Source organism: Schistocerca americana, chromosome 8 (assembly GCF_021461395.2).
Source record: "Schistocerca americana isolate TAMUIC-IGC-003095 chromosome 8, iqSchAmer2.1, whole genome shotgun sequence".
Lineage (NCBI taxonomy): Eukaryota > Metazoa > Arthropoda > Insecta > Orthoptera > Acrididae > Schistocerca > Schistocerca americana.
In genome coordinates, this window is record NC_060126.1 from 199,900,411 (window position 1) to 199,925,895 (window position 25,485).

The 25,485-nt window shown below is 39.3% G+C and overlaps 1 protein-coding gene across 1 annotated transcript; it reads left to right on the top strand.

The window, feature by feature from the left end:
* The first annotated feature begins 2,005 nt into the window (after nt 1-2,005).
* Nucleotides 2,006-24,501, top strand: LOC124545184 (spermine synthase-like). The gene is made up of 8 exons (XM_047124045.1): nt 2,006-2,068; nt 4,001-4,221; nt 9,632-9,743; nt 17,591-17,713; nt 17,847-18,001; nt 21,382-21,471; nt 21,983-22,174; nt 23,506-24,501. Exons 1-8 carry the CDS (start codon nt 2,008-2,010, stop codon nt 23,656-23,658), a joined length of 1,107 nt encoding a protein of 368 aa, XP_046980001.1. The 5' UTR covers nt 2,006-2,007; the 3' UTR covers nt 23,659-24,501.
* Nucleotides 24,502-25,485: the final 984 nt, after the last annotated feature.

The window sequence follows — 25,485 nt, forward strand, 5'->3', positions numbered from 1 at the left end:
CAATTTGTACAGAAACCAGATGGCAGTTATAAGAGTCGAGGGGCATGAAAGGGAAACAGTGGTTGGGAAGGGAGTGAGACAGGGTTGTAGCCTCTCCCCGATGTTTTTCAATCTGTATATTGAGCAAGCAGTAAAGGAAACAAAAGAAAAATTCGGAGTAGGTATTAAAATCCATGGAGAAGAAACAAAAACTTTGAGGTTCGCCGATGACATTGTAATTCTGTCAGAGACAGCAAAGGACTTGGAAGAGCAGTTGAACGGAATGGACAGTGTCTTGAAATGAGGGTATAAGATGAACATCAACAAAAGCAAAACGAGGATAATGGAATGTAGTCGAATTAAGTCGGGTGATGCTGAGGGAATTAGATTAGGAAATGAGACACTTAAAGTAGTAAAGGGTTTTGCTATTTGGGGAGCAACATAACTGACGATGGTCGAAGTAGAGAGGATATAAAATGTAGACTGGTAATGGCAAGAAAAACGTTTCTGAAGAAGTGAAATTTGTTAACATCGAGTTTAGATTTAAGTGTCAGGAAGTCGTTTCTGAAAGTATTTGTATGGAGTGTAGCCATGTATGGAAGTGAAACATGGACGATAAATAGTTTGGACAAGAAGAGAATAGAAGCTTTCGAAATGTGGTGCTACAGAAGAATGCTGAAGATTTGATGGGTAGATCACATAACTAATGATGAAGTATTGAATAGAATTGGGGAGAAGAGGAATTTGTGGCACAACTTGACAAAAAGAAGAGACCGGTTTGTAGGATATGTTCTGAGGCATCTAGGGATCACAAATTTAGCATTTGAGGGAAGCGTGGAGGGTAAAAATCGTAGAGGGAGACCAAGAGATGAATACACTAAGCAGATTTAGTAGGATGCAGGTTGCAGTAGGTACTGGGAGATGAAGAAGCTTGCACAGGATAGGGTAGCATGGAGAGCTGTATCAAACCAGTCTCAGGACTGAAGACCACAACAACAACAACCTAACTGAAACATCTATGTGTAGAGGGCGGACGTTAGAGTTCACAGTGGTCAATCGGTTTGCGTTCGAGCTACAGAAGACGAACGGGTATGGGGCGACACTTCAACTCCCGCTCAGGCCTTCATTTTTGTAGTCCAGGTGTAAATTCTATGATGTTCAAAAAATTTGCATCTACGCTTATCGTTCTCGCAAGTTTAGCTACGTCTCACCGCGACGCAGGTTAACTGTCGAATTGGGCCTGTCCGTGGTTGCAGCTCGAAGCCTTGAAGCCGTAGAACTTAGAACTACTTAAACCGAACTAACCTAAGGACATCACACACATCCATGCCTGAGGCAGGATTCGAACCTGCGAACGTAGCAGTCGCGCGGTTCCGTACTGAAGCGCCTAGAACCGTTCGGCAACTACGCGGCCGGCTCAGCACAGAAGTAACAAATTTAAACGTCATACATGATGCGGCCGTTTTTGACGCATCTCATTGTTTATGACGTCATATCTCCCGGCGTATGACAGGCAGGTGGTTGTTACGCCGACAACGATTGTTGCCAGACACTAAGGGATTCGTGTACTAAGTTTGGTTGAAATCTGTCCAATGGTTTAGGAGCGGATGTGGAACACACATTTGTGCAGCGTTCGTATTGTTGTCAATCGTTTAGAGCCACCCACGGGAAAACATACAGCTTAAGATATGTGGGGGAGCGAGACTCGTCCTGGAAATGAAAACAGAAGTATACTGATTATCATGAAGATATTGCGTCTCGATTTGTAGAATTCCAGGAAGCAGTAATTGCCACTGTAAGAGATTATAACTGCTGTGGATATAACGGAGTGGTTTGCAATTCTCTAGCGTTATGTAACAATCAAGATTCAGCAAGCATACCTGCAAACAAAACCGGGGATGTACCAGGCGATCACGAAGAAATATACTCCCGCGGTTTTCCTTGTGTTGCAACACGCCCGATACGTTGCGCCGCATGGAGGGCAGATATATAGCAGGGTCTACATGTTACCGAGCCAGTCTCTCCACCATGCCCGTCGACACCATCCTTGTAGGTTTCTCTGTCAACCGTTCGTGTACTACGAATGAAGGTAAATTACGCTATTTTTAAAGATACATTTCAAATGCTGCGATAACACAGTACGGGTTGTACTCATAAAGTTTTAATTGTGATCTAATAAAAATTAAAACGATACGTTAAGTTTGCAGCCCTGGTGTACATTGATATCCCCCTGCCACAGTACCTTAACACGCCGCTAGAGGAGACAAAGGAGAATGGCACAGGTCGTTATTAAAGGGAAGCTTCGTGCGATGATTTGTTTTTAGCTGCAGCAGCCGAAATGCTGTGGGCATGTCGATCCAGATGACTTTCTTTAGCCGTCTGTATTGATCTGATAAAGCTATAGCATTTCCGCTGCTGCCGGAAGCGAATTACCGCTCGACACTCCACTACAATAATGTGCGTCGCCAGTTCGTGCAGCCTCTGTTCTCGCTTACTACCGTCCTGTGACGCAGTGATTTCAGTGTGTACTAGACTTGGCCACTGTTTCTATGTTTCGATACAGTGTATCGATACGTGGAACTGTTTCAGTGTCTCGGAACGGCTGTGGTTCACTGTTTCGAAACAGTGGTGTTTCATTCCGCCCCTGTCTGGGATAACCGGACCAGATTCGATCTCGAGCCAGACACAGAAACTGTATCGTTGTTTCAAAATAAGGCTGTTTCAGTCCACCTGTGCTTGGAACGGACTAATTGTATCGAAACAGGGATGTTTCATTCCGCTCTGTGTCGGACGACATTCGGGCTCGGCACAGGTACTGAAACACAACATACCACTCCATGAAACACTTTCAAGAGTGTCGAAATCTTTTTGACAGCAAATAGCATGAAGCTTAAGATATCCGAAAATAAAGCTTCGTTTCTAGCTGACTGTCCTATTCCGAAATGGCGTAACATCTGCTTTAGAAACACTAACAAAACAATAAAACAACGCATACTATTCACATAGAAAATAATAAATATGTGAAAATCATTTAGTTAAATTACACTTTTTTATAACATGCGCTTCTCTGTTCATGTGCAATAATCATATTAAAAAACGCAAGTAAGCCTACAACATTTTGAATAAAAAAAGGCGTAGAGTGACAGTTATTAGACATATACATAAATTAGATGTAGGTATAATTGCAAGCAATCTGTTTGACATATCACTGATAGTGTAATGGTGAACGGGAAGGGTTGGGAAGCATGGTGAATTTATAGTAACGGTTCGAAACACCTTGAAAGACAAATTTTTTTTGTTATATTTTGTTATTTATTCGAAGTATTTGGCGTTATTTGTGAGTCTATAGTCACTGTGCCTATTATCCACAATGATTTCCTTTGTGTGCATGGAAATTAGCGGGATGGGTATATAACCCATACTAACGGAATGTGGGAATCCCAGTAGCATATCCGTAGTTTCTGCAGTTCGCTCCCATCTCCAGTTCCGTTCGTGATGGTTCTTCTGTCTTCAGCTATAGCTGTCCTCAGCCAAATGAAAAGTGTGAAAGTCACACGGCACGAAAGCAGTGCATTTGCTGCATGAAATACGAAACTGCCAATACGACAAAGTGATAGTTTCATACTTCCTGCTATATGATTAGCGCCCTCGCACCTCATTTGTGTTTATATGGACATACTTATACAGTAGACATTCAAGATGATAAATTGTGTAGGTTTATTAGATTACAAAACACAAATTGTTTCACTGTTTCGAAACAACGTATCGAAACATTACATTGTACTGTTTCATTTGTTTCGAAACAGTTACATGTTTCACTTTGCCCATCTCTAGTGTGTACCAAGACTGCAGACCTGTATCTCCAAACAAACAAATAACTAATTACGTAACTTAATTTTTTTGTGGTGACTACCTCTTGTAGTTAGTTATCGTTATTTTAAACAATCTAGTACAGCAATGAAAAGATTATATAGAGTTGAATTTTACGTTTTTAACATTTTGGTTACGGTTGTATTTGCAGATGAACGGAAAATGTTACTGGAAAACGTGGAAAGTGTCTTAGGCGATTACCTTCCGTTATTGAAGTTTCAGAGAAGTATGCATGTTGGTGACATCTTTGTATCAGTGTATACAGCGGATAGAGACTCTATAGTGAGTGTCAAATGTTTTTCGGCGGGTGGTGTGATTTGTGCTATCGAGTATTACAAAGAGGACAACGAGAAACCACTTCTCAATTTTGAGGTGAGTTCTCCAGTAAAGTTTAATTTCTGTTCTTGTTTTTTGAACTCAAAATGTAAACGGTGGTCGAGGTCGCCAACGTGTTGGTGTTCGGTCTAGACTTAAAATGATACTGATACTGAAAGGAATCTTCAAAGTCAGTTATGTTTTTGGGTAATTTGTTATTTGCATGTTGCATGGATCGTTCAGTCACCAAGGTAAGAAGAGGTGTTGCCATAAAGCTCTTGTTGTGGGTTAAATCTCAAACCTCCCCACAATTTTTCACATAACGGACGGATTTCGCGGTGTTATTGAAGTTCCCTCCATTGAACTGGGTCATTAAGCTTGGCTGCCCCCTGCTGCTATTCAAGACCAATGGAACGCTTACAGAGAACACTTTTCATACTGCATTGTCCACCGTCAGGAACGCAAACATGACAAAACTACATGCAGGTAGTAACACACTTTACATGTGCTTTATAAAGGAGCAGTACTATAAGTGAACCGAAATCTTTCTGATGGGATGAATAAACATATCTACTTAGATCTTCTGCCAACGATGTTGTGTCAATTCAAATTACTGATCAGTAAATTAAAACTGTCGGCTGGCTGCCCCAGAATTGAAACCAGAACACCTGTCTTCCATATTAATGTGCTGTACTCTTTTTATCTAGCGAAATAGGTATGTTACCGCCATCAACATCTAACCTGTCTTTCTGTTATATATTCCATTTTAAACGAAAATTTAGGTGTACCAATATGTGGTACAAGAGGGAAGTTCCCTCTGTCATTAACGTCACAGTGGCTTGTAAAGTGTAGATGTGAAGTACTTATTTCTGTTTTTAGTCAGCTTTCCATTATAAGCAGTATGTGGTTGTTATTACCACTAAATGAAAGTAATCCTGGGACCGCAACCTAACCACAGCATTAGGGAAGCATCCGACTCCACCCGTCTGCTTTGACCTGTGACGTCATCATTATGGCGGAAACGTCAACTTGCAGTGTGTACAAAATGGCGACGATACCGTTGCTACGTACGCATGCCAACAAACGGTAACAAAATAAAAGCGGCACAAGAACGTCTCACTTCAACAATAAAATGAAACTAACGGGACAACCGAATGAAACTAATGGGACAACTGCGGGAAGTAGTTTTATGGCGGGGACAAGCTAATTATAAAACAATACGAAACACCACACCATGCCAAAACAAATATTATAAGAGAAACTCTACAGCCACAAAACCAACAGGAATCGTACACTTCACTCGACCTATATAACTCAAACAAAGCCCACAATACCAAAACATCACATTTCCCTTGACTTAGACAACTCAAACGTAGTTCTCGATATCTACTGGCAAACCACAAATAAAAAGACCACAACCTTAAACTTCATACACCTACATAACTCACAAAACTTCGCCGAAGCCAATACTCGAAAACCGAAATAAGCCCATATTGACTTGAATATTTAAAATGCAGCAGAAATACCATGAATATAAAATAGACAAAGCATCACAATTACTGTAGAATAGTCTGCCCCCAGTAGCTGAATGGTCAGCACGACAGAATGTCAATCCTAAGGGCCCAGGTTCGATTCACAGCTGGGTCAGAGATATCTCCGCTCAGGGACTGGGTGTTGTGTTGTCCTAATCATCATCATTTCATCCCCATCGACACGCAAGTTGCTGAAGTGGTGTCAAATCGAAAGACTTGCACCCGGTGAACAGTCTATCCGACAGGAGGCCCTAGTCACACGGCATTTACATTTTACTGTAGGACAAAACCAAAACAAAAATTACCTACCTACAAAAGCCTCCACAAATCATCTCCATAAACGCCATCAACCTCCCACTCACAATCCAACCCCAGCCCACCCAATACCATTCCCAAAAACAAAACCCACAAAGAAAAAAAAATGAAAACAAAAATCAGTCACAACTTACAAAAAACCAAAAAGCTGCTAACAATACCCACAACCTCATCCCTACCTTCCTCCTCCTCCTCCTCCCCCCCTCCCCCCCCACACACACACGAATCAGACACCTAAAACTAACCACACTGGGGCTCTCAAAAAACACAAAAATTCTCAGAAATTATCTTCTGCCAGGGAGATACTAATCTAAATGAGATTGCAGGTTGGAAGAGTGCATCTTCACTCTCCCTATAACAGATTTAATTGCCCCTCAAAAATTCCCCTATGGTGTTAGTGCAAGCCTCAGTGTCACAATCTTTAAACTGAATACTATGGTTAACTACTAAGTGTTCGTAACCCCTTCCCCAAACACCTATACAATGAAACCGAGAGAAGTGGTGCAGTGGTTAGCACACTCTACTTGCATTCGAGAGGACAACAGTTCAAACCCACATCTGGCCATCGTGATTTAGGTTTTCCATGACTTCCCTAAATTGCTTCAGGCAAATGTGGGGATGGTTCCTTTGATAGGTCAGGCTGACTTCTTTCCCTCCTTCCCTAATCTGATGGGACCGATGACCTTGCTGTTTGATCCCCTCCGAACTGGGATTTCATCTGGAACTGGCGACTTATTTGCTTTCAACTCTTTCAACTACTTATTTAAGCCAGGGATACCTGCTACTATGTCCTCCAGGAGTCTCGGCGATGGTCGAATGATAATATGTTGGTATGATCCTTCAGTGTGAATGATTTCTTAAACAAGAAATTTAAAACTTAAGCTTTCCCATTGCTGTCTTCTACTGCTACATCAGACTGGTCAGCAAGTGACTGGATAGAAGCAATCAGCAATTTTATGTAGGAACAGAATTTTCTCTAGTTCTTGACAAGAACTTCTGCTAACATATTCCCACCATTTCCACCATTCAATGGACAATGATAATGTGAATGGGATTTCTTTAGAATCAACTGTTTCTTGCATGTAGTGAGCAGTTTCTTAATTTTTGCTTTAGAAATTGAAAGTTTTTTCGTATGTGTGTGGGAATCAACATTCATGTTTGCATTCATCCACTTCGTATTTGACATTGTAGGGCCTCTTTTACAGTAATACTCAGGCTTGAATTGAAATACCTTCTTTTTTTGTCCACTTCCATTGCGAGCACATAATCCACCTGCCTGGCCCCATAGATATCAGCCACAGGTAGAGATCTTAATGATGTGGTAGCATAACTCAAGAGGTGCTGGCATATATGATCACCATACTCTCTGACAGCTTATGTAGGTGGTGTCTGCCACACTGGTGTTGCTTAACATACCATCACAGCAATTTGAAAGAGTACTTCTGTCATAACTACAGTCACACTTAAGGTAGGTATGGAAATATCATGGCAGTTTGCTCTGAGGCAAGTACTTTTAGCTACTTTGTATATTTTTTGTTATTCACTTCTTGGCCATTTTTGCATATGATTTGCAACAAACTGGTTTTGTTCATCTGACCTTTCCTTGCTATTTAAAACACATACTTCTTGATTTGGTTGTCTATGTCTACTAACATAAAACATTGTTGTATGCCATTATTCTTGATACGGAGCAGGTATGAGTGATGAAAATCTCAATGGGTTCATAAAGAATGTTACTTCATCTTCTTCTACTACATCTTTACTGAGGTTCCTTTCATCTTGGTTGCATGTATCTATATTACTGATGTTATTGCCCCAATTAACAACACAGTCATCACCAGAGCTGTTTGTTTCAATACAGTCTGAAGGCTGAAATTTTTCTAATGTGAATCTAAAAGATCTGATAGTTGACAAGTAAGATTTCAATATACCTGTGATGACCATGTAAAGAACAAAGTTCTTTTTTCCAAATTTAAAGATAAGAGTGCAAAATATGTTCATATTTCTCATGACTGAATTATGAAATTGAACACTTTTTCTGAAAATAATGGTGTGCCCTTTAGCTATGAGAGTTGACATTTATAATTGCTGTAATGAACTGAATAGATAAATGAACAGCTGAAGTATTGTCAATACAGGGGCAGTGGCGAGGAGGGAGGGGGCTGTGGGGGCTATATCCCCCCGCCCCCCCTGCCCCAATGGAGTATCATTTTGCACTGGATAAAATGACTTAAGAAATCAGTGAATATATTACTCCAACAGATTCAATCTTTTTTTGTGGAGTAATGTAGGTTGCAATGTATTTCAAACACATTTTAACAAAAGAATAAGAGCAACAAATAGCTTACTATCGAAACCAATAAATATCATTTAACTTAAAATGGGCATCTTATTATTTATTAATACACATTTTTTACCTTGAACTCCAAAACGGTTACCAAAAACTGCTTTATGCAAAACCAAATTTTACCAGTTTGTCAGTGGAGGACCCCAACTCTCCTTTAGTTAAGTGATATTCCAGTCCCCCAAACCCCCTCTCCCCCCTAAGACCCCCCCCCCCCCCCCCCCCCGACCGACTTCTAGAATCGCCCCTGTCTCAATACATTGTTATGCGTGAGATGACACAAATAATGACAAAACATGTAATTGTAATTGCACATAATAAAATTTGTTGGTAGGTCTAATCAATGTATGTAGAACATCCGTACTTGCACAGTGAAGTGAGAGCATTCAGTGCAGCACCAAGAGGATGATTTGCCACATTCATTCTTTTGATGTTACGCGGTATGAGTCACCAGAGTGTCAAAATAGTGAATGTGCTACATTCGTTGTTATGGCACTACAAAGTATACTTCTTTTGAACTTTGAAGATACTGGACTTTCCATTTTTCCCGTAGCAAGGAACACAAAAAATTAAACTCCCTGATTCACTTAATTCAGAATCACTATTTTGGCACATCTGCATTTTTGGCATAAGAGAGATGATAATACTCTTCTGTACAAGTGCTGTTTTTTACGTGTATATGATGTTTATCTATACAGTGGTCACATACAACCATCAACCCAATAACACGGGTCAAGACAGCTCCAATCAAGATTGTCACAGTACCAGTGTTGGTGCTGTTTTATTTTTTATTGTTTCTGATTTGATATGAGTTCCATTGACTTTGTTAATGAAGGAGCCGTTTCAGAATTTGCCTCAAATGATTTAAAGAAACCCTGAAACACCTGGATCTGGATGGCCGAACAGGAATTTGATCCTTTATCCCCCGATTATGAGTCATGTTTTAACCAGCACTCCTTGTGGGATATGGAATGAGTAAAGTTTTATAAGATAGACTTACTGTCAAAAAGCGTATATCAGAAATATATAGATTTCAGAATGGATTCTAGTATGAATATCTTGGTTGAGCTCCACTTGTAAAAATATTTGATTTGATTTAATCATCTCTTCAGTTCCAAGCCAGAGTACAATGCTACAATGTGGAATGTTTCCAACACATGAGCTAGTGCACAATATTCATTTCTGCAGCAATCCCTTGAAACTAACTTTCCAAAAACTATAATTTTAATGTTATCTAGGAGAGCAGTAATTCCAGTTGAAATATTCTTTATTCCAGTGTATTCGGAAACTTGAGCAAAGTTTAATCAAGAAATGTCATGGCAAAAGGAGCAATGCCTTTCCGGCCATAGAACTTGGAGCTGTTGTCGACAGATACTTCACAGCAGCAGGTAAGCTTATTTCACATGTGCCTTATTATTACTGACTGAGTGTTTAAATTCTAGAATACAGTAACAAATTGTTCCCTTCAGTAAGAATGTATGTATGAAGTATAGAAACAAAATGAGATACTTGCAGTTTTTAAACATGTAAAAGAGCTACATTTTTGGAACTAGTTCACTATCTTTAAAAAACAACCTCATATTATCCAGTATACCATTTCTCAATAAATTTTTGATCATTATTAGTCAATCTATTCTTTAGCAGTCCTTGCCTTCACATTACGTTTTTCCCAGCAAGAGAATAATATCTGAAATTTGTTATGAAAAAATTCTGCATAAGATGTAGGCCTAGTTGATAGAATAACAAAATGCAACAAATATTTGTCTGGTGAAAAATAAAAATGATTCAAATTCAATCAAGTCTGTTTTCTGGAAAAAGACTGAACAACTAGCATATCAATCAGTTACAGTGCAAGTGTCACCACTTTTCCATATCTGCACCAGTGACTATTGAAATAGTTCATACATTCTTAACCAGGTGCAAATAGTGCTAACAAAGCATGGTTCACAAGGAGATAGCAAGTAACGACCAGAAAATGAAAGTGAATACTGTGTGGAAAGTGGGAATCCATGAAGAATGTGTATTTTCAGTTGTACACATATTGTCAATATTGTATGCTCTTGTACTTGTTCCTGAATACTGCAACACTCTCATAGAAGGAGCAGTCAAATGGAAACCAAACACCCACCACAACTTGATAATGGAATTGTTCCATTCAGAAGTAATTGCCATACACATCAACACATTTATCCCAGTGGGAGGCAAGATGATCAATTCCTCATCAGCCTGAAACCAAAGTCCGTGCACGTCTCTATTAAGGTCGCGAAAGATGTGAAAATCACACAATGAAAGATCCAGGCTTTATGGAGGATGTTGCAGTATTGTCCAAGCAAATTGTCGAAGTGTATCTTTTGTTTAATTGACATTGTGGGAGTGGATGTTATTGTGCAACAGCATGCTTCCTCTGTTCGTCAAGTTCCTTAAGTGTGGAACAACAGTCAGTTCGCGGCAAAAGCAGCAATGTGCCGTAGAGTCAGAGGGCCTAGGAATTCTGTTGGACGGAATTATCCTGTTGCACAACACCACATGCCCCTCACTGACAGTTGGACAAAGACTAAAGTCTGGTGATTAATCTTTTATCACATGATTTTCACATCCTTGGCGACCTTAAGAAAGACATGTGGACATCGGTTTCAGTCGGGCTAAGAATTGATCATATCGGCTCCCAGTAGAATAAATGTCTTAATGCCTGCAGTGATTACTTTTTAATGGAACCAGTCCATGGCCACATTATGGCAGGTGTTCAGTTTCCATTTGATTGCCTCTCATAGAATGAATAGGGAGGCCATTTGTGTGAAGGTCGTGTCATTTTATATTTTATGCCATAAGCAGGCAATCATCTCTTTCTGCACTGTCAGCAATTGCTAGCACAAAAAAAGCCAAAGCAAGTTGAAAGAAGAGGTGTATAATCCAAAGAGTTAAGAATTGGTCATTCTTTTGATTGAATAGTAAATCAAGAAAGGTAGAGATGGATAAGGGGAGGGAAGGGGACCAGGCTAGGAAGACAGCAAGGGGATGGAATGGAAATGTGAAATTTGTGAGCTCACCTGTGCACAGACAGGTGGGCTGCAGGTGCACACAGTGAAGTGGAGGAGTAGATTGGGAGAGGGAGGTGAGATCAGAAGATGATAAAGACTGCAGAGGTGAGACCGTGAATGTAGAGTGAGAATGAGAGGGAGTTGGAGGTTGTTTCAATTTTGTTTAAATGGATTTTGATAGCTTTAGGCGTTAAATACACCATAAGTGGTTACCTGTAGTCCCTCCATTGTTTCCACTCGGGACTTCCCATATTGTAATTGTAGTTAATGTTCATTTTTTAAATTTCATATTGCAAGTTCTTATTTTGTACAGTGTTCTTTGTGCTCAAAGAGGATAAAAGATTAGTGACTGGAAGCCAATAACATCCCACATTCTGGTATTGTCATTATTGTTGTGGGTTGGCAGGAGAGCCAACCCCGTATTATTAGAAGAAGCCGAAAGGCACGTGTTTTAGCTCACGCAGGCTGGCGTGAGGTCATGGAACAGGTCAAGGAAATTAGAATTTAGAAAAACGGACGTAGCTGGTGGAATACTTAACTTTAATCCATAAATGGTGAAAGTCGCTCTTGACGGTACATTATTTACAGTATCAATAGTAACTGGTAATGGCGCCTTGCTAGGTTGTAGCAAGTGACGTAGCTGAAGGCTATGCTAACTATCGTCTCGGCAAATGAGAGCGTATTAGTCAGTGAACCATCGCTAGCAAAGTCGGTTGTACAACTGGGGCGAGTGCTAGGAAGTCTCTCTAGACCTGCCGTGTGGCAGCGCTCGGTCTGCAATCACTGATAGTGGCGACAAGCGGGTCCGATGTATACTAACGGACCATGGCCGATTTAAAAGCTACCACCTAGCAAGTGTGGTGTCTGGCGGCGACACCAAAATTATCTTGCTGATATGTTTCTGTACATTACTCCACTGGATTCCTGTTTTCCTACTGGAGTGCAGGTAATATGAGTGTAGTAGCCAAGTAATACATGAAGACGGTTCAAGTAACCCAAATAATGGCTTGATTCATGAACAGTAATGAAAATTAGACTCTCCTCACACAATATTTCCAACTGAGAATACTGTACCTGATTGGACACAAGGTGAACAGCATTGGTGATAGAAAGTCCAAATGCCTGAAATGTCTCCATCCTGAACAATTTCTCAAAACTGGCATCAGCAAATTACAAGTAACCTGGCACCAGCAAATATTATGGAGCAAACCACTGATTTGTAAGAGGTAGATACTATAAATTGTTGCAACATGGCAATGTTCTGTTTGTTATAACTGATGAGCTTCCTGTTATAACTGATGAGCTTCCACGTTGGTGTAACTGAGGTCCTTCTGCATGACTGGTGTCATAGGTCTGGGGATTCCGTAACGTTACTGCAGCAGTTGTGTCGAGCTGTAGCCAGATAACTCAATGAAAAACACTTAATTCAATAAATAACTTGGGAGACAGAGAATGTTGACACTATGTCAATTGAGGCTGCTTGGGCTGACGTTGTTCAACTCAGCATTTGGCCCGCATGTTTAATGTTGCCACTGCCACTTCCTCACACCAGCTGTCATCCTGGTTGGCACATCTTCTGACAGTAGTGCCACATTGCCTCGTGCTTCAATTTGATCACCCACTGCCAGAGAAACTTCAGAAAATTGTGCTATTTGCCTTCTAGTGCAGTATCTTTTCTGGACTTAACAGATAATTATGTTGCACACCATTGGCCTGTGTAAGAGTTATTACAGGCGTCAGTAACGTATTGACACTTGCCCAGGCCCTGTATGACTGGTTTGGTTTCTTGCAATATCAGTATAATTCAACTCCTGTTGCTGTAGTTGGTTGATTAGTTTGTAGGGTAAAGGGACTAAACTACATGTTCATCAGTGCCGTTTTTCTTAGTCACACAGGTCAAGGATTAAAATCATACTCCAAAAGAATACTATCACCTGAAATACAGGGAAGGAACAAAATGTGTAAAACTAAGTGTGTAACCACACCGAAGGAGAAAATGAAAGTAGCAAGCAAAAATGGAAAACATTAACTATAAGGAAGAAACGATGGAAGGTTTTAAAACAATATATCAGACACCCTGGGCTGGCAGATTGCAAGACTAAAAAAGGGATGAGCCAACCATTCTGCAGCACATTAAAATTGTCACCCTAAAATCTCAATGCAAGAGAAACGCAGATGGTGAAGAGATGAACACCAAGTCAGAACAGATGGCACCAGACCAAATGAGGAAAAGTTAAAATACAGGTAGGGTGAAAGCCTGAGCGAGAAGGCCAGACACCTACCCTTAGATTGAGTCATAAAAACCGCCCTCTCGAATAAAACTTAAAACTATATCAGCCATTGAGGCATTGTCACTTACCACGATAGGTAATACATCAGGGAGGCTAAAAGTCCGCCTCAGGGCACCAGGATTGGGACAGTCCAACAATATGTGGACCACTGTCAATTGAGAGCTGCAGCGACACTGGGCTGGGTCCTTGCGACAGAGCAGATGACCACGAGTCAGCCAAGTATGGCCAATGTGGAGTCGGCAAAGGACTTACCAAAAACTTTATGGCACAATACCAATTGGAGGTCATTTTCTGGTGTGCCGATCTCCGGACTCCATTTATGAGTAGCCTCTTTGGCTAGCCTGTCAGCAAGTTTATTTCCCAGAATTACAATGTGTCCTGGGGTCCGTATGAAGACTGCTGACCATCCATGTTGTTCAAGGACATAAATGGAATCATAGATCACCATTACCAGAGGATGGTGAGGATGTGAGTATAGCACTGGTTGAGAGCTTATAAGGCACTCAAGGAATTACTACAAATGAGGAAGGACTCCCATGAGAAGGAACAGATGTACTCAAGAGCGCAAGAGATCGCTATCAGCTCTGCAGTGAAAACACTACAGCCATATGGCAAGGAGCACTGTTCAGTACGTCCTTCATAAGCATAAGCGAACCCAATGTGACCGTCAAGCCATCTGTGTAAATTGCTTCTAAACTCTAGGATGTGTCAAGAATAGAGGGAGGTAGGTGATGGAGGGCTGCAGGATGAACTGAGTCTTTTTGGACTTGTGATAGGTCCAGACAAAGCTGTAGTCAAGGTATACACCATCGAGGAGTATGTGAGTGGACCCAGAGAAAAGTTGATTGAGGGAAAGACTCGAGTTCAGTGAGAAGGGACCAGACACAGATGTCAAATGTAATCCCTGATCTGGGCTGCTGTTAGGGAAAAGAAGACAGTAATGTGGATGTTGAGGCAAACTCCGAACATGTGCAGTATCGTTGGCAAGCAATTGTCGCCTGATACGCAATGAAAGAATCCCAGTTTCCACAAGTAGGCTGTTCACTGGGCTTGTTCAGAGAGCTCCTGTCACAAGTCCAACTCCACAATGGTGTATATGGGCAACCATCTGCAGTGCTGAGGGTGATACTGAACCATATGTCAGGCTCCCACGGTCAAGACGGAACTGTACGAGGGCTTTGTACAGCTGTTTAGGGCAATCTGCACCCCATTTGGTGTGACTCGGGCACCCAAGAATGTTAAGGTGCTGTCAGCACTTTTGCTTAAGCTAATGAAGATGTTGAAGTTGAATTAAGCTAACATCACAGATGAGGCCTAAAAAGTGATAATAGTCCACTACATTAAGGAGATGGTAATCGAGATAAAGCTGTGTGTGCAGGGGAACTGTACAATGGTGAGAGAAGTGCATGGCGTAAGTCTTGGCAGTGGAAAACTGAAAGCCGTGGGTGAGGCCTCATGTGTGCATCTTTAGTGTGGCTCCCTGTAGTCGATGTTTAGCCACACCAATAGTAGATGAGTGGAAGAAAATGCAAAAGTCGTGATCACATAAAAAAGATGATGTTGAGGACCCCACAGCTGCTGTTAGACCATTAATGGCCACTAAAAAGAGAGGTACTCTCAGTACGGAGCCCTACAAGACACCATTCTCTCGGATGAAATGGGAACTGTGTGAAGCACTGCCTTGAGCTCAGAAGATGTGGAGTGATAGAAAGTTCTGTATAACAATTGGGACAAGGTCCCAGAGACCTCACTCATGTAGTGTAGTGAGGATGTGGTGTTGCCAAGGGGTAGCATAGGCTTTCATCAGATCAGAAATGATGGCAATAAGATGATGACGGCAGGAAAAGGATGTTCATACGTTAGACTCCAGGTATGACAATCTGTCAGTCGTGGAACCACCTTGGCAAAGGCCGCCCTGGGACAGAAGCCGAAAGCTCTTGAGACTCAAAGAGCCAACACAACTGCCGGTCACCATATGTTCAAGCAGCTTGCACAGAATGGTGGTGAGGCTAATAGGATGATTGCTATCAATATCTAGTGGGTTCTTACCTGGTTTTAGCACTGGAACGATGATACTTGCAATGTGATAATAAAGTAAAGGTAAAGCATTTTTTCCACTTGCAGTGATAATTTGCCATTGCTCTAGATGTGGTTGAAGATGGCAAGGAGATGGCACTGGTTATCCACTGATAGATATTTAAACATTTGAGGTTTGATACGGTCTGGTCCAGGAGGTGTATCTCACACCACTATGAGATGCATTCATTTGTGATGGTAGTAGGACAATAAACTGCGTATGTGATCATAAGTAACAGCTAATGGATCTTGTAAAGGGGCAAGCTGACACAATAATTGATACACCTTAGGTGGATTCCACAAGAGGAAGAAGGCTTTGCACAAATTCAAGTCTGTCACACTAAAAGCCAAAAAATACTGCCCGAGTCTTTTTTTTTTGGGTAAGCTTTCCAGACCTTGGCTGAATCATAATGTGGAGGAAAAGTAGGTGGATAGATCGGTGGAATGTACCCCGTCTGTTTACGGAACCTGACAAAATGGTTGCAGCGAAAGTAAGCTGTTCAATCAGAGGTGGTCGCACGGCGTGCATAATGAATAAATGTGATGAAACTGCACTTAAAGATTGCACATGCAGAAATCATTCCAAAATCATCGCCAGTCACGTAGTAACCAAGAAATACACAAAGCCAGTCCAAGTAACACAGATATGACTTTATTTATAAACCGCTGAACAGTAATGGAAATCAGACTCACACTGATCCCCACATAACAAGGCACAGAGCACTGATGTGAATAGTACAATTGTAAGAACATAAAAGAGAGTCAATGAGTGCTGCTCTGCACATATACATGTCACTGGCAAATGGTGCGGTGGAGACTACACCATGCGCATGTCTTAGACAAGCAGTCTCCGGCAGCTGGCTCAAGCTGATACAGTTGGTGACCAATTCAAACACGTACATGCGGTGACACTACACGCGGCACACTCACATGCACTAGTAGCAGTATACAGCAATGAGACGTGCATAATCCATGTTGTTAATTTGGAATCTCTCCAGGACTGTCAACATATCAAAAAATCTATGGACAAATTTTACTTTGCTAGCCAGTGAGCATTTGGCTCTCACGGTAGTGCCCATAAATTTTTTTTCCCCCTTAAAAACATTGTGAAACAAATACTGCTTATTTAAAAGGACTATGTTTTATCAGAATTTGAGAATCCTTTACAAGAGGAATACAGTGGTATAGTGCTTGTTGTGGTATACAGTGAAAGTTCTCTTGTTGGTAGGAGTGGACAACTGGGTCAAATATGAGGACCTGTGCTGATTTGTTTGGTCTTAATATATTACACATTCCTTGTGTGTCTTTATGAAATACTTAACTGCAGACTACAACTAGTGTAATGTCACTGTCGCCCCTCTTTTTAAAGCACTCATGAATGCTCTTCTTCACCTACACATAGTGAGCATCTCTTGCGTCTTTTTCTGAAATATTTGACTGCAAACCACAGCCAACATCATATCAATAGACTTCTCTATCAAATGCTCTAAAATACTGCTAAAATGTACACACTGCAGCTTTACTTTTAAAAAGTCATTTTGCTTCGGCATATGGTGAAATGAAAATGTTAGGAGCATTGTTGGCTCAGAAAAATGCTTTACCCTTATTTTATTATCACTTGATAAAAACATTTTATACTGTTTTGTGCTATAATAGGTTATTCTTGTATTTTATGAGTACTTTAAGTTCTGAATCAAAATTTCCATAATGTAATGTGCAACTGCATTCAGCTCCATGGACATAAAATTCCATACAGTTGAATTGAAGCATGTGAATCCCTTATAAACATATTTAGGCTTTTGTAATGTGTTTGAAATTGTTTATCTACAGATGACCGTATTTTGGAATATGACATTGACAGTATTGTATATGAAACTACTTCGCCTTATCAGAGAATAAGAATTATGCATTCTCGAACACTTGGAAATTTACTTGTTCTGGATGAACATCAGAGTGAGTAATCTTCATATTTATTTGTGTACATTATATCTGTGTGTGTGTGTGTGTGTGTGTGTGTGTGTGTGTGTGTGTGTGTGTGGTGCATGGAATGAGTCAATCTAATAATCTACTTATATTTTGTCTACAGATTTGGCTGAAAGTGATCTGATATACACAGAAACATTAATGCAGCGAGGGAAGGAAAATTATGAAGGAAAAGAGATAGTGATTTTGGGTGGAGGAGATGGAGCTCTTTTATGGGAACTTTTGAAAGAGAAACCAAAGTTCATTACAATGGTAGAGGTATGTATTCACAATTACTGTCTAGTTTATTCTTTTTATTACAGTGACCATTAAAATTTTTTGTCACACTCTGTTTTTGGTAATAAGTTTTTCAAGGCAAACTTTCATTAGAAAACAAAATATTAGTAGATAACTATGTTAAATACAAAAATTTGAAGCCCTGGTGTAGATTATATAGATGATAGATCCAGATGTAATTTCATTAGATGTGGTTGAATGGTGGTTACCATGTAGAGAAGCTGTGTTATGACCCACTCAGATAGCCAAGCAGGATTAGACAGATGGCTCTAAATCCTTTGCATTAACTTCCATATCAGGAGCTAGATGTATACTAACATAACAGAGTAATGATTCGGCATATTACACACCTTACTATGTACATGAAAAATCCAACTTGTGTGCTAAACCTGTTGAGGCAAACTGTCAACAGACCATACTGTGTATGTTTATTTATTCTAATCATATACTGTTAAATTTGGACTTAGTTGCAACAGTGTGGATTTGGTGACTTTTTTCATGTTCATGGCTTGATGACAGTCATCAAACCATGAACATGAAAAAAGCTCAAGGTATAGGGGTCCAAGAGTATGTGTAACTTCTGCACCACTTGAAACAGTTTGTTATTAGAGCACAGTTAGAATCCATTGTGACACTGAAGTCAGTTACATGACTTGCCTTGCAGTGAAGAACAAAACTGTGTTAATAGAACTCCCAACTTTAATTTGCCTCATCAAAGCAAATGATGGTTGAGAAGAAGATGATGATGCTACAGCCACAAGCTGTTGTTCATTTTGCAGTGTATGTAACAGAAATTCCTGCTATTGTTGCTGGAATTTCCAGTGCTTTTCTTGCTGTTGTTGCAGTTGTTGCTGCTGCAGCTGCAGCCATTGCAGCCACAGCTATAGAAACTCATGAGCCATGTTTCCCAGTGAATAGCTGCATGCTGAGAAAGTCCCTCATCACCATGTTTCTGTCAACTCAGCATTGGCAGGATGCAGTTTGATAAATCACACTAGCAATGATACAGTGACTGGTGGAACAAACAGGCAGTTCCTGCGCTTGATGGTGGATTTCACAAAGTGAATGACTAGCCAGAAGCAAAGTACATAGCATAGTGAATGTCATCATAAGGTTAGGTTGTGCAAACCACCCATGAAGCAATACCAATTGAAAAGCATAAATACAGGCAAGGCCAATCACTCTGATTCCATTTGTGCATATCAAAGGCTTCAGAGAATAGTGAAACCTGCCAGACAAATGCGGGGCTGTGGTATTTAAGGACACTGTCATGTCAGTGGACAGGCCTATGAGACATGCCCGTGATGGTGGCAGTGACTTCTATTGGAGAACACTGCAGCCATAATATGAAGCCCAAGTTTGTTTGCCCTGATATTTCCTCCATTTCAGTACTCGGGACTGGGGTGGGGAGGGGGGGGGGGGGGAGCCTGATTATCGTTGGATACTAAGTTGGTAGTTCTTCATTAAATAACAATAATTTTCTGTAGAGTGAGAATTAAGATGAACAAAGTTATGTTTGCAGTCTATTCACAGTAAAACACACTGTAATGAAATGCTGTATGGTGTGCACTTTAAGCTGATGTTTTATGTGATATGCAGACAAGGGAACAAACCTGTTAGGGTGAGACCTATGCAAAGTCTTGGGTGCCATAGGGGTTGTGTTCTGTGTTTATTACTTTTCTTGGTATGTATCAGACAGATGATTCAAAGAAAATTCTCTTTGCAGATGACACAAGTTGTGTTGCGAAATACATATAATGCAATGTAAATAATCTAACTAATAGAGTATTCATAATGGGGATAGATAAAATCTACTCACCAAGCAATGGCACAAGGAAATATAGGTAAACCTTAAGTAAATATGCAAGCTTTTGGAGTCAGAAGCTCCTTCTTCTGGCAGAAGGGTCAAAGGGGTGGGAACAGGTATGAAGAAAAAGGACCGGTGAAGTTTAAGAAATGCGGAGAGTTCAGAAAGGTTGCTCAGAACGCTAGGTAAGGGTAGGCTTACCAGATGGGATGAGAAGGAAAGGTTGATTGTTGGGAACTGCTCTGGACAACAGTTGAAAACCTGAGAGTTAAAAGGTGGATGATAGGGCAATAAGTAAGACAGAGATTACTGACATAACATCATGCGTGAGCTGATAAGAGCAGAAAGCTAAGTACATTGTATGTGGTAGAGGTAGATGGCAGGGAAAAACTGATAGGTCAGAAAATAAAAGATATAGAAACTAAAAAGAAGTGAAGGAAAGAACAGTTGCTGAAAAGAAATGCTGTGATCAAAGAAATAAATGTAAATTAAGGCCAGGTAGTTAGTGATAATCAAGAACAGATTGTAACACCAGTTCCCAGTTGCAGAGTTCTAAGAAAGTGGTATCTGGAGGAAAATCTAGATGGCACAGGTTGTGAGACAGACACCAAGAACATAGCTGTCATTTTGTGGAGCATGCTCTGAAACAGGATATTGAGTTCCTGATAACATCAGTGCATGTTTTTCACAAAGTGGAGCAACACTCTAGTACATCAAAATGGAATGTGTACTTAATGCTGAACTCTTGTGAAATCAAAATTTTATTGTCCCCAGCTGGTCAAACAGTCAGTGAAGTTGTCCATTTTAAATTCTTAAGAGTGACAGCTGATGGAAAGCTGTCTTGCAAGTATCATGTTAGACATACTGTACAGAAACTGAGTGCTGCTGTCTTCTCTACAAGAATAATATCACCACTGTTTCTGACACTGACATGTAATGTTTTGAAGGCTTGTTTACAGCACTTACTTTCACTATATAATCTTGTGGGGTATCATATTTTGGGGCAACTTTGTGTACTGACCAAGAATATTACTAGCCCATAAAAAGTTGGACAGATCTGCAGTGTCAATTTACAAACTTTGTTTAGATGTCCTGGAATTCTGCCTCTACCATCCATGTACATACACACCACAATAGGATTTGTTATTAACAATATTGACTCATTCAGATGAATCTGCAGTTTTTATTTAGTGAATGCAAGATGGACAAACAATTTGCTGTTAGTTAACACTTCCTTAAGTCTCCTACACAAAGGTCTTTAAATTATGGTTGGAATGTTATGTTGAGGCATACCCGTGTACAATAGTTGCTTGCAGTAGATGAAAATTTTTCTCTCAGATATGTTATTTATTTGTACACTCTCTAACAATTTTTTGCTTTTGTTTCTTAGTTATTTAGTTTATTTTATTTATAAATTTTTTAATCAGTATTCTGTAAACTATGCATTATCTCATTCCATATCGAAGTAACTTCGGCTGGCATGGTCCCACATAACCTGATGAATAATTCACTAGTGCATTGTAACTTTTACACTGTTAATTTCTTCTTTTTACAGATTGATGAGCAGGTGATGCAGGCATGTCAGAAACATCTTCGCTCTTGTTGTGGTAACTGTCTAGATCAGTATAAAGGAGAGAACTATGAGGTTTGTACAGAACTGATTTACAAATTTGCTATTGGAAAAATGCTCATCAAAATTGCTTCATATTTAGGAGATATGTTGCTGTTGCCACACAAGGAAGTGTTGTGGTCATAACTATTATGTTGTAAATGTTTTGGATAACTAATTACTTTTTACTTTCATAACTCCATATATCTCATAATATCTGATAATTATCAGCCTATAGGCAAATTAAGCTGAGTTCAATGTTGAACACTCAGTTCAATTTTTAACATTTGTTGTATGCTTCTACAACACTGCTGCCACTACCATTATACTATCTGCATTTTTTTTAGTTATTTTTGTAACTTACTGTTGACTAATATCTACAGTGTCAGTAGCTTCCATACACAAACAATATTGCATCAAATGCTGTTCATAAATGCATTCCATCGGGGGTGTCACAAGCACAAACATGTCTGAGTAGGGACTGTCTTGCATTTGCCAGTGTATGCTTTGTGATCACATTAACTTGTAATTTTTTTTCTTTTCACAGATTATTGTTGATGACTGTGTAAAAGTACTTGAGAAATTCATCAAAGAAGGCAAGAAATTTGACTATGTGTTTGCTGACCTTACTGACATACCACTATCGTCAACACCACAAGGAGAACTGTGGGATTTCATCAGGCTAATTTTAAATATCTCATTCAAAGTTCTAAAACGAACGGGAAAGTACATGACTCATGTAAGTTGAGACTCTATTGCAGGTTTAGTACCAGTACTCACAACATTAACAACTATATTAGCAGATGTTATTATTTATGACACATTTTTACCATTATTGATAGACTGTTTTCTTGGGCCCAGCTGGACTGACAGTTTTATTTTTCTTTATTAATACAACACAAAACCTAATTGTTTTCACCATGAGCTTCAAGCAATAGTCATACTAGAAATCATGCATAAAGCACACACACAGAATGGTCACTCAAAGCACTTGATGAAAATTAGATCAGTTATTAATTAGGAAAAGGTGTTCTCAACTTGAAGTTTTTTTTGAATGCCACAATGTTTTACAAGGCATGATCCTAAAGGAGGTGACATGCCCTTGCTTCAGGATTGTACACTTGCTTAAAACCAGCACATCTCACAGTTCTGCAATCCATTGACCTGAAACATCAATATTCCCCATCTTCTTACTGCCTCTGTCCCCTTTCAACTATCCTGCCTGTGCTCCTCCATTCTCCTCTTCCTTTTCTGTCCCTCTTTTTGGTTTCAGATTTTCCCATTTCTTCCTGACCATCATTTAGTATTTATTTTAATTAATTATTCATTTTCTTCATTTTATTTTGTGCTTCTCATGTATGTTTCTGCTATTCCTAGCCTTAGCCCTGACTCCTTCCCCCACCCACCACTACCCTTCCTCTCCCTCCCCCCCCCCCACCCCTCTCTCTCTCTTATGCAAATGCATGTGTGTGTGTGCGTGTGTGTGTGTTTTTAATTAATTTTCTCAGCCTGTTTATTGGATGCTTCCTAATGATATCGTGTTGCCATATATTAACCAGTATGAAAGATTTTACAGTGAAACTACTGTAATATACCATAATTGTGAATCTCTTTAATTGACCTATCAGATTTTTTATATTAAGCAAACAGTTCCATTAGTAGCAAAATAGCAGTAGAATAAGTACGCTTACAACAAACAAATTGGAACGGCTTCTGCAGGATGGACAGATATACAAATGACAAGACAATCATTTAGCTTAACTGCAACCTGTATCTCATTTTTTAGAGCAGTAGGAAAGTAAGAAGATATTAATTACAATACCTGAACCTATTGTATCTTTTCTGCATACCAAGGATTCCAAAATACTTGTTCCTCATCCACAGTTTGTGAATGATATTGTTACTCAGAACCATACACCCATTGTCTTTGTTTTGTATATATCACAGTTTTTCAGTTTTGTCATGTACTAAGCAGATGCTGCAGTTCTGCCATTCACACTGTTACTTTTTGTTTTATTGACTTTACTGAAATTATCAATATTGTTTTTACACTGTCAAAACTTGTTGTAGGCCAATGGAGTGTCATGCCCAAGTGCTCTCAGTATGTTTGAGTCACAACTTAAACAGCTTCCCGTACCAGTGAAATTTACACGTGACCAGGCCTTTGTACCATCATTTATGGAAGACTGGGTCTTCTACCAGGTGCAGCCAATATGCAGATAGCTTTCAACACAGACCATTTATATAAATCCTTGGGCTTTCTATCTGCTACAGCTTGATCTTAAGTTCAACGTTATAAAGCAGTGAAGCATTCTACATTGTGAAATGGTTTAAGTGAAGTAATGTAAGTTACATTACATGAAACAAAATATTTTGTTCAGTATTATAGATGTAGCACATTTTTGTGTTAAATTGACTGATTTTATATGATTATAATAAACAGTAAATACTATACACTGTGTAAATTTATTTAAAAGTTAAAATTCTCAAGGATTCATACTAAACTGCATAAGAAAGGAACAGAGAGTCATGAGAGCAGTGAAAGTTCTGATGCCAATTGTTTGGTAACAGTTCAGAAAAGCAATTGTAGTGCTCTTGGTTTTGGTTGTCTCTGTCACCTTTACTAGTTATAATGTGTTTTGAATCATGGGACATTGTATCATTTATATTCCTACATTTTCTAGGGTGATTTCATCTCAAATCATACAGGTCATGTGTACTTGTGCTCATGAATTCCTCTGGAAAAAAATATATATTAGACTCTGTCATAAGTGTTAAGAAATAAAGTATTTTCATTTTATCTTAATTTTTGTAAGTGCTATGGCCCTTTGAAAAATGTGTATTTTGTAAATAATTCTTAAAACAGTAGAGAGCAAAAAACAAATATAACTAATAAACCAAAAGTACTGGAGACCTGGGAGATGTTTTGTATTACAGCTCCCTCTTAGTGTGTTGAAATTTAGTTGATACCCAAACACTAACGGGCTTCCTTTAACTTACAAATTTAAGACAAAAATATGTAATTTAAGTTAATTTTTTCACTTAAATTTTTTTTTCTAATTTGGAAAGTCACAGGAATCTCTCTTTTCTGTCATATTACTAGATGCTTCTTATTTATTTATAAACAGTATCTTCTGCATGCCAGATATCTGTATTATGTTAATATTTATTACTAAACATGTAAAAAATTGCATTTTACAAGTTTTTACAAATTACTTATTTGAAAACACCCATCCAAAAAGTTTTGATAATTGCACAAAACATTGTTTTGTTAATATGTTAGTAGGTAGTGCAAACACAGTGGGCAGTATTTTTCCATGTAAAATGATAAAAATTTTTCAACATTCTGCATATTTCGTATCACTGAATTTCTGGTGTAAAATATGCATGTTTCCACTGCTCTTCTGTTTATAACAGATGAGTGAGAACTTGCATGTAAACCATACTGCATTGAGTTTTGTGTTTGCTTTGAACTTTTTATTAGATACAATATCAGTGAGGAAATACAGTAGTGAAAGAGTGAGCTGTGTGGACTACGAAAAAAAGACACAAGTAGATAGTGTTTAAGAAAAGCAGAAAACACTTCACAGTTGTTGGAACTCTATCAGAGGTACTGCAGAAATATCCATTGTGGAGGAATTGCTACACTCACTACAAGAAGAAATTTTGCGACAACCCACCTGAGCGATCACCATCACCTGAATTTGAAACTGAAGAAGACAGTGCAGATGTTTGTGTTCCCGGATTTGAAGTTGTTGATGTGTTGAATGTTAGCATTTCCGTTGTAGCCCCTACTATATCTCCCTATAAACATCCAAGAAAGGTAGAAGCACGAGAAGAAAACAGTCTATATAAAGAAAAGTGGAAGAAATTGAAACAAGTTCTACACATGCAACTTCTTCAAAACTTTGTGAAATGCATAATGTAGAAGCATTTGATGCAGAATCTGAAGATAGTGATATATGCATGAAATGTGATGTGTGGTTTCAAAATCTACATACTGCTATCTCAGCAGCCAATTATACTGAGAAGGTACAGTTACTGAAACTG